The sequence below is a fragment of the Microtus oregoni genome, unplaced genomic scaffold (assembly GCF_018167655.1).
Source record: "Microtus oregoni isolate MIOR12 unplaced genomic scaffold, Mior012 000013F_ref0000133, whole genome shotgun sequence".
In the NCBI taxonomy this organism is placed as follows: Eukaryota; Metazoa; Chordata; class Mammalia; order Rodentia; family Cricetidae; genus Microtus; species Microtus oregoni.
This window is the reverse complement of record NW_024543072.1, coordinates 9973451-9991472: the sequence shown is the minus strand read 5'-3', so window position 1 is coordinate 9991472 and position 18022 is coordinate 9973451. Positions and strand designations below refer to the sequence as shown.

The following is an 18022-nucleotide window of genomic DNA, read 5'->3' as shown; positions in this document are numbered from 1 at the left end:
TATCCTTTTACAGGGAAAATTAAGTTAAATGTTAAGGTCATAAACAAGTATGAGTAATAGGGTTGTTCTTAAAATTAGTGTCTAACAGATGCCTCTGCTGCACGATTAACAGCTGTGAAGAAGAACTCTTTATAAGGCCGAACAGTGTAGAAGGTCACTAGTACTTCAAAGCACAAATTGATTCAAGGAGTTTATCAAAGATACAAGATTGGGGGCTATTAAATTTTTAAATAAGGAATGCAAAATATAAAGAAACAGTATCTCTCTCACCTCTCCCTCTCAAAAGCAAAAAGAAAAATATGTAGCTGGTATCTTCCTTTCTTTATCAATCAAACATTCAACTCTATCAACTCTAAGGTTTTCTGTTTGTTTGTTAATGACCTGATATTGAAAGATGAAATGGAAACTATATGCCATAGTAAATGACTTAAAGCAAAACCCACTTATGATAAAGCCAAAGTACAACCCCACCCAAAGAAAACCGCATGGCCACAGCACTACCCCTAAAAGACAGGAGGCTAATTTACTGCCCCACAATTCTGCTTGTATCTGCTCCGCCTACTAAAATCCTGAGCCTGGTGTGGTAGCATCAATCTATAATCTCAGCACAGGAGAGGCTAAGGAGGAGAATTCCAAGAGTTCCACCAGGTCTGTCTTGAAAGAAAGAAAGGAAGAAGGAAGGGTGTGAAGATTGTTGCCAGACACTCAGAGAGACAAGTAAGTCATCTCACTGTGGGCCTCGGTTCCTGGTGTGCCACTCGGTTCAGTAGCTATGCCCTCAGTAAGTGACGCTCAGTATTGTGTAAGGCAACTTTAACAGCACGACTCTAGGCGGTAACGCCACTACACACAGCATAAGGAAAACTCTGGGATGTTTCCTGCTTATTAGTTTGGCTAGTCATAATAATTATACTGCATATGCACTCTGGAGAAAAGGATTCAAAACCAAAACCCAATGCAGTATGAAAATAAGACTGATTAAATTGAGGAGAAAGACAAGTTCCATAAAAGCACGGCACGCCCTAGAGAACAATGGCTCCCACTCAAGAAACCCATTTGCAGGAGGCTCTGGACCAGGTGGTCTGGACAGGACCTCACAATCAACAGGCACAGGGGTCAGTGGCATAATTTACAGGCAGGAAGCAAAGGCTAAGGAAAGGAGGGGCTAAGAGAGGAGAAAAGGGGAGAGGAGGAGGAGGACAGGAGAGGGGACAGCAGAGAAGAGGGCATAACACACAAACAAGCGACACTGAAACCCAGAATTGTATGACTCCAAAGTGATCCCACTTCGGAAATAATCCAGCATAGCAGCCCTGATTTGCTCCCTGGGGGCACTTGGCAATGTCTACAGCCATTTTATTTTTCGAGTGGAAAAGAACAATTAAGACTTAATGGCCAAGAGTCGGAGATGCTATACATTTTCCAGTGCTGTGGTCAGTCCCTACGGAAAATTATTTGGCCCAAAATGTCAAGTGTGTCAAGGCTAGCCCTGACTTGGAAGACAACCTGGTGCCTGAACTAGCTCTACACACCTATAATCCCAACACAAGGGAGGCTAAGGAAAGAGGTTCCAAGTTTGAGGCCACCCTGAGCTACATGATGATACCCTGTCTCAAAAGAATAAAAATTAAAAATAATGAAAACAAAACAAAATAGACTGCGGTTTGCACTCAAGCTCCAGAATGGCTGGATTCTAGCCATTGGCCTTCTCCTACCAAAGCAGAGAAGCCATGGGAGCAGCTCCAAGCAAGCCCTGGACCTCCTTGTGACCGCCTGAAATCAATCCACCCAACACAGAGCCAGCCAACACTCTTCTTCCCTAGGGCCCAAATCTAATTAAAGTGGGAAGAACTGGAAATCAGCAACTGGGGAATGATGACAGAACTATTTATCAGTTTGGTGTCTCTCAGCAAGAATCCGGAAGTGAACTGGACACTGGATTCCATCTGACCCCTAAAGAATCAGCAACAGTGGGCCTGGTGTTTGGATATCTCCTACCCTAACACTCCTAGGTTTTTCACAGGGTACAGAATGACATCTTTACAAATACGGGTGAAGTCCTACAGAAGTAATGTAAGAAATACTCATAAGACACCCCAGGGCTGCATCTCAACAAGAAGGATTGTGCAGACTGGGTAAGGTACCACACCATAAACAGGGCGTCAGATTTCAGTTGAAAAATACTCATTGATAACAGAGAAGCACCCACCACCCTAGTCAGCAGGGCTGTGAGATGGCTGAGGAATGAAAGGCCTGGGCTCTGGCTCCACCGGAAGTAGTAAACACCCTTAGTTTCATGGCTTTACATTCTGAACAGTAAATGCTATAAAACAACCACACCGTTAAAATGCCAACAGAGCATGGAATCTAGTTTCCAAAATCTTTGAGAAGCATATAAAATTTACTCCTTAGAAAGTTAAACTGTCTTTTAAATTACTATACAACAGTAAGGAAATCACTGAACTCTGATCCCTGTGGGACCAAAGCATCAGAAACAACCACAGATAATTGTTGGATCTTGGCATTGTCACACTATCCCAAGATTGCAGTTACCAGTTTGGTAGAAGGTAAGGTCAAAACAAATTGAAGTTTTTCGTAAGGCTGTTAAATTATACAGATGAATACATTTACTGGGCAAACTTTCAAAACTGAAATTTAGAAGTTAAACATTATCTTGCAGAAATAGCACTCAAATGGAAAACTGTGCTTCCTGGCTCCCTGGGGTGTAACTATACCCCACTGACTCAGTTCCCCTGAGTGCAGTAAATAGAAAAAAATATAGCCACAACTTTAAAGTAAACTGGCTTGGCTAAAACTTAATCACAAAAAAATGGTGGCAATCGGGCTGGAGAGCTGGCAGCAGTTAGGAGCACTTACTGTTTGGTTTGGTTTCCAGCACCTACACAGCAGCTCACAACTGGCTGTAATTCCAGTTCCAAGACAGCTGGCGCCCTCCTCTGGCCTCTGTGGGCACTACATGCACATGATACACATATATAAAGTAGGCAAAAGACCCATACACATAAAATAAACTTTTTAAAAACAGGGATTCACTTTGCCCTCCTTTTTCTTACAATAGAAGATATAAAATCTAATAACATTTATAAAGTATTTTAAATTATTTTTATAAATATAAAACAGAATACTTTCCAGGAATATGTAATTAAGAAAAATTTAAAACAGTAACAAGCGCATATTTATATTAACTATGATAAAGTTAATAGCCAATACAGTGACTCTTACAGCAACTCAATAAAGTGAAGTTTGGTTCTTTTGCCTGTGAAACTGCTTTGCAAGAAAATCTGACACTTATACAACACTGTACATCCAACCTGACTCCTGAGGACAGTTACGAATGAGATCATTCGCTAAACATTCAAAAGAGGCCTGTCCTTGTTAAATCAGCTTAACCTATAGTTTAGGTATTTCTTTTTGCCAGTACAATATGGACACCATTTTACTTGTTCCTAAACAATTACTTCAGAGAAAATAAAAGGAGTGGCCAGTAAATGTAGTCTTTACTTATCTTTCTACAGTTAATTTTCATTGGGGAGTAGCAATAAACAAATACTTTGCCGTTCTGGGCTGTGAACTGATTTCTTGGCAGAAATGATCAGAGAGGTAGAATTGACCTTCTATGTGGTTCATCATCTTGATCAAGCCAGGCCATCCAGCCATGTAAGTTCAGTGAGGACCTGGCTTTACTCTGTGTTTAATGGGATAAAATAGCCACTCCTTACTCCTCCACCCCTAATGCAAAGAGAAATTAAATTTATAACATAAAACTATAACATGGGGGGGGGGCTGGGTGAGTGGTAGAGCACTTACCCACCATGAGCAAAGCCCTGGATTCCATATCCCTGGCATGATAACTAAATAAATATGATTTGTAGGTCTTGATCTTGCCTAGTGATGTTGCTCAGTGCTTGTCATGAACACACACCCCACGCATACAAAAGCTCTGAGAGGAAACGGGATAGCATGCTCTTTCTAAGTAGGTATCTTACTAAAGGAAGGGCATGGCCGACAGTGACTCTATAAAGAACACTGAACTTCCCCATCTCCCAGAAGTTTGCATCCTGCTCTATGAACAACTGCTGGTGCAGAAAAGAGAGAAGCTACCCGGTGCGTGACTTCCTCTGCACCTCTAAGGAGGCCTTCCTAAAGCATCCATTACTAAATCCGCAGTGAGGAGATGGAAGACATCCCTCGGCATTCACACCTATATGGGAGTCCTGCCCTGCCGTACGGACCACGCAAGCAGGCATGCACCTGACATGTGGCACTTGGAGGGTTGGCATGGCACTTGGACATTACACAGGGAGCTTAAGTCAGCTTCCAGCAGCAACTTAAAATTCGAGGTGTTGTCTATGTCTTATCTTTTGACATTATGCAGAAAGACATCCACATAAAATATTTAGATGCACATTTGGTCAGCTCAAAAATATTATACCCATAGGTATAATACAAGATCCTCAGAAAACAATCAACAATTTTTATTTCCACGAAGAAGTGAAAAACCAAAAGTAAAATCCTCCCCAAGGTTTGATTATAATATATATAAAACTCCTCTTAGAGATTTTAATAAACAAATAAAGAAATTATTCTAATATTTACAATGAGCAGTTTGGCACCTTAAAATTACTAAGAACAAAAGCATAATTTGATGGAGAGGCTTTTAAATGTGTTGCTTTTAGTCTGCAGAGCCAAGTCCACACAGATTCATCCGTTTACAAACATACCCCATGCGCACCTTCGCCAATTTATTATCATCTAATTTTAATGAACAGCATGTGGCTAAAATTTCATTTGACAGTGTCTGGATTTGCAATAAATTGCTGCAAGTACCTTACAGGCCCACAGGTAACTACTGTGTAATTTCTGAGTGTTAATGTGCACACAACGGCTCGATGACAAACATAAAGGACAGAACAAAGGGCACGTACTTAAAGAGCTTTTTGAAGAGGAAGCCTGGCACTCTGAAGCCTTCATCGAATTCGGCGTCACTTTCCTCGGAGTCATCGTCCAGCTTCGGGCGCTGCTCTTTCTCCTGCAGTCTCAGCTGATTCCACCTCCTACGGTGAACAAGAAATCACAGAGATGAAGATAGGCATTGCACCAGGAAGACACGGAGAATCGCAACGGCCTCTCAGGCCTCTGCCACCATCACTACTCGGCAGCACTAACAGTCTAGGAAAACCAGCTCTCCTCCCGCCGCTCAAGTCAATTCATACTTGAATTATTACCGCTCCTCTAGAAAGATTCCCACACTTCTCGTTTCATTATCACAACCACTTCCTCCTCTTCAGCACGCCCTAAGGGAAGACTTCTCTACTGGCTCCTAAGATACATGACTCACCATACAACAGACTCAGGAGGTCGCAATATTTCTAACGGTAATACAGTTTAATAAGAGCATATTTTATTTAGAACTAGTATTTCTCTGCTAAAAATTATAATCACGGGATTAAAAACATACTATTTTGAAAACAAATTTTTGTTCCAAATTGCTGTATCTGGTACTTTTTCTAATTATTCAACTGAAGAGGATCAAAGGTGCCATTATACTGACAATCATACCACTCAGAATGTGTTAATCAAATAAAGTTATATTTTGAAAAAGATGAACATTTGTATTTCGGAAGCATGACGCCATGTTTGTGCAAGAGACAGTGACAGCTACGCAAGCTATGACGGACAGAGAACACCACAGCTGGACAGTGGGTGCAGCCACTCAACCAGGCTAATTCTATATACCCACAGCTAAAATGAACTATGATATTGTGAGCAAAAAGAAAAACAATCACCAAAGTAAATAGCTTGGACTCCACTATTTTCATAAAAAGTCAGCTGACATCCTAAAGGTTACAAAGTGGCAGAAATGGACTAGAGCGAGGACTGAGAGATGCCTGGGACCACAACTCACAGGGAGACAACAGCAGCACACACTGCCACTGACTAGCAGAGACTGAGGGAAGGCAACACGAGAGGCTAAGATGGACACAGTGTTGTCCTGCAGAGGCCAGGCCAGAGTGATGGGCAGAAGGTGAAGCACATCCTTCAAGAATTCAGCTCTTCAAAGAACTGACACTTGGGCTCAGCAAGAAAGCACTAGATGGTGATGCGGAACTGTTCTCTGTGGTGAGAACTTGGAAAAACGAGCAACAAAATCCTGGCAGCAGTTTCTGGAGAAGGGCGGCAAACATAAGAGGCAGTATCCAGCCAAGTCTAGAGGAACAGGGGTCACACACCTATGTACGACTATGGTATTCCTTCACATAAAACACTTCCAAAGACCCCCCTCTTCCCCCTGTATTAGTTTTCTTCCTTAAGAATCACCTCCATGCAGCTGACCAAGTGCGTTTTCTGGGTGGCCACAGTCTGCTGTTCTTCCAATTTCTGCGGCATTTACGATTTCAGCTTAGTGAAATGGTGCCCTGCAGTGGCTTTCAACAGGGACAATGCACCCCCCCCCATTCCCACCCACGGAATAACAATGCCTAGAGACACATATGGTCATTATCAAGGTCTTCCACAGGGGGGCGGGGCAAAGCTGCAGGAGTGCAGTAATATTCTTGCCTATCATGAAGGCAACTGGGGTCCAAGTCTCAGCTGAGGCGACTACAGATAAGTTAAGCCAGGATGGCAGACTTAGGCCAAGATAATCTTCCAGTAAAAATGTTATCTTACATAGCAATAACATCAAGAAAGCCTCATGAGCAGGAATGTCCAGAGAACACATTCTCCCGATGCACATCCACTGTTTCAGGTAATGAGATGATCCTTGGTACCCAGACCCCGAGCATCAGATATCATAAAGATGCCTCTGCTCTACTCAGCAAACTCTGTGGGAATCACAAAAGTTATCACCGGCACTTAAAGAGACTTCATCAGGCATTTTTCTTCAATAACATAGCAAGGAGGGAACTAGAAATTCCAGAAGGTACTGGCTTCAGCAGTTTGGCACAAGCTGAACAACGGCTTTTCCATATTACACGGTACATCTCACTCACAGATGACCGCTATTTCCTTAGACTCCATCACTCAGTGTTTGTGGCTGTTAAGTTTCCCACCACATCATCCCGCATTGACAAGATCGTATCTTCTCTTGCCTTCCTCTCTGTCCTAAAATACACAGACTTCACGTTGCCACAGAACTCGGCACCTAGGAAACCACACAAGCCACTACAGAAGCAATTGCATCCGAGAGCTTTCCACTTCATAAAGAAAGATGAAAGCCCTTAACATTCACTCAGTTTGGTCAAACAATGAGTAAAGGTGGTGGGGATAAATCATTATGGTCAACAAGCGCCTGAACCACTGTGAAAACAAACAGCCTGAGAAGAACTGAAAAGACAGAAAATACAACCTCATGCACGTGTGGCATGGGCTACAGACGGCAATACTACCTTGTGTGGCTTGGGCTACAGACGGCAATACTACCTTGTGTGGCTTGGAGCCACCATCTAAGAAGTGCCCACAAGAAAAGGGCACACCCAGGAAAGGGAGGAGAGCTGAAGCCACCTAGATACAGAAAGAAAGATGTCGTGTCGTGATAGGGTGCTTGTCTGACATGGGAGTGGGAGTCTCAGTTCTACACCTGTTCTTCAGAAAAAGAGAAAGCAGCGGAGCAGAGAAGCAGCGGCTTCTCCATCTGAGGTGTTGTTGTTGTTGCTGTGTATTCTGCGTGTATGTCTGTGTAGATGCACATGCACTGTGGTGTGTAAGTGGAGGTCAGACAACAACTTTCAATAGGGGGCTCTCTCCTTCCACTTTTGTGTAGGATCAAACACAGATGGTCAGGCTGCCGCAAGCATTTTTACCTCCTATGCCATGTCACCAGCCCAAGAATCATCCGAAGATGCTCTTCTCAGCATGTCCTCTAGAATCCAGCTTGTCCTGCAGCCTATAACAGGCTGGCAATCTGTCTGGCCAGCAGATGTGAAGGGGCTAGTCACCTACCGTGCAGAAGACACATGCTGGACACCTACCGTGCAGAAGACACATGCTAGTCACCTACCGTGCAGAAGACACCTGCTAAACACCTACCATGCAGAAGACACCTGCTAGTCACCTACCATGCAGAAGACACCTGCTAAACACCTACCATGCAGAAGACACCTGCTAGTCACCTACCATGCAGAAGACACCTGCTAAACACCTACCATGCAGAAGACACCTGCTAAACACCTACCATGCAGAAGACACCTGCTAGTCACCTACCATGCAGAAGACACCTGCTAAACACCTACCATGCAGAAGACACCTGCTAGTCACCTACCATGCAGAAGACACCTGCTAAACACCTACCATGCAGAAGACACCTGCTAAACACCTACCATGCAGAAGACACCTGCTAGTCACCTACCATGCAGAAGACACCTGCTAGTCACCTACCATGCAGAAGACACCTGCTAAACATCTACCATGCAGAAGACACCTGCTAAACATCTACCATGCAGAAGACACCTGCTAGTCACCTACCATGCAGAAGACACCTGCTAAACATCTACCATGCAGAAGACACCTGCTAGTCACCTACCGTGCAGAAGACACCTGCTAAACACCTACCGTGCAGAAGACACCTGCTAAACACCTACCGTGCAGAAGACACCTGCTAAACACCTACCGTGCAGAAGACACCTGCTAAACACCTACCGTGAAGAAGACACCTGCTGGATAACTTTTTTTTTTTTTTTTTTTTTTTGCCATGGACTAGGGATGTAGCTGAGCAGCACAGCACATTCTTGGAATGCACAAGGCTCTGGATTCAATCTCCAGCACCAAAAGCAGAAATCAAGATTTGACCATACATTCGTAGACTGTCTGACTCACACCTGACTTTTATCGCGGCTGCCTTTTTAACAAAGGCAGAAGCAGAATTACTAAAAATTGTCTGGTGGCAACAAATGGTCCAACATCTGCATTTTTCAGAAGAGAATTAACTTTTTCATGTTCTCAATCCTCTCATTTAAAAAAATCCACACATGTAATAGTCACAGCTGCAGCCACATAAAGCGAAAGTGCCTGGTGTTCCCTGGCAGAGCTTCTAACTCCTCATACAACTGCCATGTTCAGCCCACTGCCGACTCCACTGGCAGCCACTTAGAGGGAAGCCAGTGAGAAACATAAACTTAATTCTCATCAGATGCAGGCACAGAAAATACTCTTTGGCTTCCCTACATGCCTGAAGGAATGAAACCTGGCCCAGGCTCTGGGGCCTGGGGCTGATGCTGCAATAATGTCTGTCAGAAGCAACCCAGACCCAGAATAACTGGCTGAATACAGCAAGGCTCACATTAGCTACTGGGGTGCTTCGTCAATGGAACCCTAAGAATATACCTGCAAGCTATGTGCCACCATTTACTGTTAGTTTGTTTTAGAATTTCTAGAATTCCAAAGACAATCAATTTATATAAGCAGAAACACAGTTGGCTGCATTCTGCCATGCCTTTCATGTGGCCTCGCTTCTCCTCAGCTGCATAGCCAGCGCCCAGCCTCTGTCCTCCTGCATGAACATCTTCACCCTTGGCAGACCCCAGATGCCATGATCTCTTCCCTTAGAGGAAGCTTTTCCCAACCAAGTAGGTATGCTGCGTACCAAACGCCACCCTAATCCTACAATATCCTAGGCTCGCCAGGAGTCTCGTCCACAGTGCCCAGAGTGCCAGCACATAGTGAAATCTGCATCTATCTCCCAAGTCGAGTGGGAGCCATCAGAGGACAGGGATTGGCATGAAGCTCCAGAGTTCACAGCAGACAGTGAATGCTGAGCAACGAACAATGCTCAGAACTGGACTCAGGTTAAGGAAGACAGACACAGGGAAGCTTTATTTGACAATTATCCAAGTGGGTCATCCAGAAGTGCTTCTAGAACCTTCCTGTCCTACCTCACTTAGAGACTAGCTCTTGCTTGCTTTCTTAATCCCACTCATATTACTCTAAGGCCCCATACCATACTCTGACTACAGTCTGGGACAAAGAGTGACCCATGGAAGACGGCAGCTAGTTACAATGTCAGAGAAATTCTTAATTTAGAATCTTAAAATAATAACAATAACTTAAACAGAGGTAAAGGGAAGCTCATTATTTTCAACAACTAAAAACAAAATACATAAAACAAAATTTCTTATTTTCAAAACTGAGCTGCATTTTCAGAATCCCCAATGGGTCCACTTAATAACAAAACTGGTTTCTGTACCCCGGCCAGTAGGAAGAATCAGGGGCCCCAGTTTTGATCCCAAGTTTGTCCAGGATCAATTGAAAAGGGTAAGTAAAATATTCCTCTACTTCAAAAAAGAATTCTTGGGACAGGAATGGAGCTGCCAGCTCTGATCTCTATTTGTATGCGTAGGAAGGGAATGTTGTTTTCATGAACTCATCCTCTTGTCTTCCTTTATGCTGTTCTTGTAGCACTTGCTGCTGCAAGCAAACCGGACCACATGGTACTGTATCCTCTTGGGGTGGCCCTACTTCCTGTCATCTGTCAGACCCCAGCAGCGGCCACTAGAGTAGAGCCCACTGATGTGAGCCATGGAAGCCAGACGGAGACAGCAAGCTGTGTTAGAGGCCTTTAACTGGAAGAGGAGGCCTGCTCCCCAGAATGTGTCATTCCCCTGCAGCACTTACCTCCTTGACCAAGAGCCGAAAGGGGGTCTACGACAAAGACTAAATGAGACAGGATATGCACAAAAGATCAAATAGATCACATACATAGTAAGTGACATTTGACAATTCTGCTAGGTAACCTTTACAAAAGATGTACAGCCAAGGGCTAGAGAGATGTCTCAGCAGTTACAAGCACTTCTTACTCTTAAAGGAGATCTGGGTTGAGTTCTCAGTGATCACAAGGTGGATCACAACCATCTATAACTCCAGCTGCAGGGGACGGTACCCTCTTCTGAGTTCCATGGGCACAAGGCACATATATGGTACACATACTGTTATTCAGCCAAATGAAACAAATCTTTTTTAAGTTTTTAGTTTAATTTTTTAAACCCTTATTTATTTACATTTAGTTTATTTTACTATTTTATGTGTATGGGTGTTTTGCCTACACCATCTGTCTGTGCGCCACTTGCATGCCTCATGCCCACAGAGACACAAAAGGTTATTCTTCCTGCGGGAAACCGAATCCAGGTCCTCTGGAGGATTAGCTTGTTCTTCTGCTAAGCCATCTCTCCAACACATTTTCAATTAAAAAAATAAGAAGAAAAAAAACTAAAATCAAGAAAGATCAGTTAACTGTAGTTTAAGCATAAACAATAAATAAATATCAAAACATCTATTGCAGCTGGGATCACAGTACAGGTCCCTAGGCTCAGCACTTACACCCTCTCTGCTCAAGCAGGGAGGGTCAGGAGTTCAAGGTAGCCTCAAATACATTGTTTGAGGTCAGTTTGGTCTACCTGAGCCTGTCTCAAAAAAAAGGAAAGACAATAAACAAAACAACAAAGAATAAGTAAACAACAAAAACTATGCAATGCAATTCTGGGCCAGTGGGGTTTAAACCGCACCCCCAAGAATGAAAGACTGCTTTGTTATTGCACCTCATCTCAGTATGTCAAATGCACAGGGCACTGTAGGCATGCCATCCTACATTAAAAGTGGCAAAGGGTCTGGAAATGGAGCCACAGAAGATAACAGAAGAGCCTCAAGGGAGTGTCCCTTAGAACAGAACTGTAGGGACTCACAGTTCAACCTTGACCTACCTGGGCAGCGGTCTGGTGCCCCCTAATGTATGCAAAAAAGAAACAACTGCTGGTAACTGTACTTATGTTCATAATCATATACACAGAAATTATGGAAGATGCAAAAAGCAGAACAGCAATGAACTAAGTTTGTAACAATTATTATTTATCCATACATACGTGCAATTGTTAAGTGGTCTTTTACTTGAGAATGGTCACCTCAGTGCACAGCGTCTGAGAACAGTCACCTCAGTGCACAGCGTCTGAGAACATCACTTCAATGTAGTGTCTATAATGTCTTCACAGTTCTCCTAGAACCTATTTTCAAGGTTCCTCCTCGTTTGACAAAATCTTTGCCCACAGTTTTAGCTTGTGGCATGGGAACTCAACAAGAGCCAACAGTTACAAGCTCCTGTAGTCTTGTCACGTAAACAGGGTACTACTTGGATCCCTGCTTTACAGATGAAAACCAATCCCACAGCTACCAGTTGCAAGTCTGACACCCTGACTTCATGGCCTACGACTTCCAGCTCAGATGAGGCACTGATTAGCCTTGGACAAGTTTTCTGTTGGTAGTGGTAGAGTTGGTTTGTTTTCGACTTTTTTCTCTTGGGGGCGGGGGGACGGTACAAATAACTTTCAGAAGTTGCTTTCTCCGTCCGCCTTGTTGAGGACTTGCTTGTGGTTTCTGCCACCATCTAGGCAGCATCATATCCCAGGCTACCCACACTGTGAGCTCCCAGCAGATTCTGTCTCTACTTCCCTTTCACTGCAGAAGCGCTAGACCTTGGATGCACAGCATCCCATCCAACTTTTACTTTGGGGAACTAAACTCAGGTCATGAGATTTGTATGCCAAGAGCTTTTACCCAGTGAGCCATCTCCTCAGCACCCTGGACAAACTCTGAGATTACACATACATTTTATATAAAAATTTACATATTTTAAAAGTATTTCTATATTTCAAAATTTAGAGTCAGAAGACAAGGAGTAATGACTGAGATTACTGATATCCACTGTATTTCAGGCACTTGTCTAAGGAATTCACTTTTATTAAGTCCTTTAATCCAACAGGATAGATATTTTTCTTTTTCCCCAGAGAGAGACAGGCTGAGGGAAATGAAGGTGTACACTGGAGATGGGAGAACACCAGCCCAGTCACATAGGCCCTCTGTCCAAATGGGTGTTTTCCTGCTCAATCTCTGTGTATGAACCTTTTACAAGATTTTATAATAAGGCTTATTATTATAAAAAATCAGCAATACGACAGATTGCTTCTGTGCAGGAGCATGGCTCCGCCCTCACGCACCAATGCACAGGAAAAGTCACAACCCACTGTCACCTGATACCCAGACTCTTCAAAGTAACAAAGAAGCTGCCTGGCAGTTCTGACTACAGCTGAGCTGAGCTGAGCCATCCCACGAGACACACTTAACACCAGACAAATCGATGGACACAACCGCCCACAGCAACACTCTAGCAGGACAAAGTACCCCTATTAATGGGAACCAGAAAACATGAGGAGCCTCGGGTTCTACAGTCAAAACATGAGCATGACCTCCCCAACTCCACGGTCCTCACTCTCTATGCTCTTTTTACATTATAAGGATCACTGGGCCTAGCACAATTAAAGACCGAAAGAGGGGAGGGGGGACAAAGACACATACCATACGTCAAATCATGTTAATACTATGAAATTCCAAACTCAAGATCATTCTCCACTCATTGCAATTTCCATGAAGGAAATTCTACAACAGCAGCACACGGAGTACAATCTGATTTTCGAAGGTATATCCAGACACCAAGCTGGGTATTTAATACAGTTTGCATTTGTGTACTCCGACGGGTTCTCTGTTTCAAACAGCTAAGACTCCCTAGCAGATTAGCCTCATTTGTGAAACTGAGGGACTCGGCGCTTTACTTTTCTTATCTCCCTTTTTATGGTCTACCTGGGTGGACTTAATTGGTCTATCTGAGCAGAAGAAACGCCCTCAGTTAGGAGCCCAGACCTCACGGGGCAAATTAAGACTGAGGCGGACATTTATGCCCCAGCCGAGAATGAAAGGTGTGCACAGAGCAGAAAGTGGAATTAGTCTTCATTTGTGCCTTGGTTTTGTCATTTCAAAGCCAGCATGCTCTCTAAGAAAACATGCTTGGGGGTTGCGAGTCTTTCTTCTCTCTTTAAAATCTAGATTACTAAGAAGAAAAATATGGGCTCATTTCTTTGGCTAAGAATGGAGCTCCCAGAAATACGCAAAGAACAATCTGAAGATCACTATATTTAGGTTTCTAGACCAAATCCTGATTAAACTTTAATCTTAGTTTTTCTGAAATTAAATTTACTGGCACCTTTTTGCAAGGAAAGCAATGTGGCTTCTGCTTAAGTCTGCAGTCTAGAACTGTCAAATGTCCACCTCCAAGCAAGGATCCAACTGAGGAACAAATGGAGACAATCCAATGCAAACTGGATGCTGGCAAAATGGGAAGAGGCTACATAGCACCAAGGCTGGGACAGCAGGCCTTCTGAGAACACGGTCTTCAGCAGGAACTGGACCCTACACTTCTCCTGGCTGTCCCCCAGTGAGGAGAAAATCCATCTTAGAGACAGTGTTGCCAATCCTCTGCAGAAGACCCAGAAGTTGCTGGATTCCTCACCCCCTTCCTCTTCCCTGAGTTCTTCCCATCAGAACTCAGCCAAATGAGCTCTCATCTCCCAGGGCTGCGCCCATGAGGTGGAGTGCAGCTCCTCGGACTGGTCCTATCCCACCGGCTGCCACCCTGTCACAAACCAGAGGACTCTGACCTTCCAAACAAGGCTCCTCAAAGTTCATCCAAGCTTGCTTGAACCCTTTCAGGATCTGACCCTTGACGGCACGAGGGAAGACCTGTTGCCCCTCAGAGATGTCCATGTGCACTGTCAAATCTCCACAGCAGGATCCAACTCAGCAGCCCACAGAAGCTCAGTCAGTGCTCAGGAGGGCAGCAGAGAGCATGAGCTTCCCTGAGGGTTAAGACTGGGACAACTAGAAGACATCTTGTAACACTTACACAATTAATGCAGCCTTCATCGGCTCCATCTCAACTCTAGTTTATTCACATAAAATAAAGTAAAAACTAGGGCATAAGAAGATAAACATTTCAAATGAAAAGAATGCACTAAAGTGAGTTAACTCTGTTTCTGAGTCTCCGTCTCTCACATGTGGCTCTGAAATAAACCACCTCTGCTGGTCTTTCCAGGTAAAAGCTATTCCTATCGGTGACAGAGAGCAAAGTTTAAGAAACCATCTCCCACTCTCAGATTCCAGGTTTCTGGTCTGCTTTCTTGGCCATCAAAGAGGAAGCTATGAGCTGCTTCTTGGCACCACCTTGTGGTCACATGTGGACACTGCACTTTCCACCTACCCCACAAAGAAATAAAACATTTCCAACATTTCTCAGCTTCCAGCCTCTGCTTAGTAGTAAGACCATAGGCCAGTAGATTATAGCATATTTGTGAGGGCCACTATAACCGTAACAAGGCAAAAGAGGTATGTACAAGCTCAAAGTCTGGAATAATAAAGAAAAATATGGAAGGATTTAGCCTATCTTAATATTGCTAGATATTTACAAAACAAGTGGAAGACGATGCAAAGTCTAAGTCCAGCAGGAAGATCAACTGGAACCGACTTCAGGCAGCAGCCCTAGCATTCCCCAGTGTGCCTCATGGCCTGAGGAGACCATCACTTGAGACAGTATGTTTCTGGCCTCTCCCTGTTTAACTACCTGAAGGTGAGGGCCATATGGCTTTGGTTGAACAGAGAAAGCACTGCACCTCAGACCCTAATGTCCTTACCAATTTTTTCCAGTGGCCTCAAAGGTGGTGACTCTTCTCTGCCCCAGGCCCTCTCTTACAGAAGGACAATTATCAAGGCACATAGGAAGGAGTTCAGGAAAATCAAATCGGCCAAAAGCTGCAGTCTCGGAAGGGCAACAGCAGCCAACATACACAGCTCAGCAGTCTCCAGCTCAGACAGTCACGTCACACCTGGGCAAGCTTCTGGGCGGGATTCCCATGCCAGACCTGCAGTCATCTCCAGGGGTTCTGCAGCCTAGTCTGTGTGCTACTGAGCTGCTCTGGGGCCTGCTCCTTACTACGGACATACAGGCAGTCCACTTAGCAACTTGAATCACAGCTGGCCAGAGTCAGAAGTAAGAGGAGCTGGCTATGAGTGAAAGCTGAATGATAAATGCTCACCCTACCCACTGTCAGGAACCAAGAACAAAAACTCATTGGCAACCCATGCATTGCGGCCCTGAGCAGTGCTGACCGCGACTGGGGGAGAAGGCCAAAGCCAGGAACACCTCTGTTTTACCATCTCAAGGCTAAAGAGCCAACAGGAACGCTGCTGATGTCCCTTCCTCACCCAGTGGAGCCACGATGGACATTGCTGAGGGACTCTGATAGTCTTCCCCAGCCGGGAAAACAGACAACCAAGCCCAGCAGCTGGAGACTTGACTCTAGAGGGGCTCGCAGGTGTCCAGGGAGATGTCCCTAGCTAGTACCTTGGGCAACTGAGAAGGAACCTGAAATTACCCTGTCCTATAGCCATACTGATGAAAATCTTGCATATCACCTTAGAACCTTCATCTGGCGATGGATCGAGATAGAGACAGAGACCCACACTGGAGCACCGGACTGAGGTCCCAAGGCCCAAATGAGGAGCAGAAGGAGGGAGAACATGAGCAAGGAAGTCAGGACCGCGAGGGGTGCACCCACCCACTTTGACAGTGGGGCTGATCTATTGGGAGCTCACCAAGGCCAGCTGGACTGGGACTGAATAAGCATGGGATAAAACCAGACTCTGAAAATGGCGGACAATGAAGGCTGATGAGAAGCCAAGGACAATGGCACTAGGTTTCGACCCTACTGCATAAACTGGCTTTGTGGGAGCCTAGCCTGTTTGGATGCTCACCTTCCTGGACCTGGATGGAGGGGGGAGGACCTTGGCCTTCCCACAGGGCAGGGAATCCGGACTGCTCTTCAGACTGGAGAGGGAGGGGGAATGGAGTGAGGGGAGGGGGAGAGGAGTTGGGACGGGGGAGAGGAGTTGGGACGGGGGAGAGGAGTTGGGACGGGGGGGGGGGGGGGGGGGGGGAGAGAGGAGTGGGGAGAGGGGGAGGGGAGTGGGGAGAGGGGGAGGGGAGTGGGGAGAGGGGGAGAGGAGTGGGGAGAGGGGAGAGGGGGAGGGGAGTGGGGAGAGGGGGAGAGGAGTGGGGAGAGGGGGAGGGAAATGGGAGGCGGGGAGGAGGCTGAAATTTTTTCAACAAAGAAAGAAAAGAAAGAAAGAAAGAAAGAAAGAAAGAAAGAAAGAAGAAAGCCACACAATCACATACATAAAAGCTATAAAGACACCTAAGTGCTCCCCTCTACTGAGAGCCCAAATCCATGTCTCAGGTACATATGCTCTGGCTAACCATCTGTCTGTCATGCCGGAATGTGAAGTGTGCACTACCCCCTTGCCTTCGCTCTAAACATGCTAAGTTTGTTCCTCTGACTTGTCCTCAAATCTTTTTCTGTGGTGTAATCAAGGGTCTGGCTTAACTGAGTAAGGTCCCTGAGGGATAAGAGTGTTGGGTTGAATTTCCTAATGTTGCTGTCACAAACGCTTTCCTTTCCAGTGACATATCTGAGATTCAGAGGCAAATTTAACGCAGACCACAAGGACCATGCCAGCGTGTGTGGGCTAGAGAATAGACAAGGCCCTGTGCTGCAATGCCCCTCCTCCAGAAAGACCCCCCCATTCTGATCTGAGTGCACTGCTCCCCGCATACTTAGTTAGGACATGCATCAGTTCATGGCCACTAACACACAGCCTGTGGACTCCTTGCCAGTAACCCTCAAAGCCGGTCCCAGGATGCAGACATGCATTAGCATGTGAAAGCAAAGACCAAGCAATGGGGCTGACCTCACATCACAAAAGGGAAATGAGTACACAACACCCAGGTAGCCAAGTGCCAGGCACAGGCACAGCTGGCCTGGCTACCATGCTGGGAAAGGTTACTTATTCGGTCCTAGCTTCCACCCTTGACTAGACAAGCAGATCTGCATCTTGCCAGGGCAGAGATAATTAAAGCGTGGACTGTGTATTAGCTCCACGCTAAGAAAAGCAATGCTAATGGATACGTGCACACATCCAGCAGTAGTAAGAGCCCATACACATCAGCTCAGAAGCATCTGCTTAGGAAATTGAGAGATATGATCTACAATAGCTCCTGGGTCCCACCGGAGGATCTCAGCGCATGAAGGAATAAGAAACACACAGAAGGGACAACGTAGACACAGTTTACAAATGG

At 45.1% G+C, this 18022-nt stretch overlaps 1 protein-coding gene across 2 annotated transcripts in view; it reads right to left on the bottom strand.

Moving 5' to 3' along the window:
• The window catches only part of Ercc6 (ERCC excision repair 6, chromatin remodeling factor), a 73938-nt gene that overhangs the window by 38408 nt on the left and 17508 nt on the right, over nt 1–18022 (bottom strand). For both annotated transcript variants that reach the window (XM_041662965.1, XM_041662966.1), the window contains exon 6: nt 4947–5075. In XM_041662965.1, the coding sequence (XP_041518899.1) occupies nt 4947–5075 (129 nt within the window). The remainder of the gene's footprint in view (nt 1–4946; nt 5076–18022) is intronic.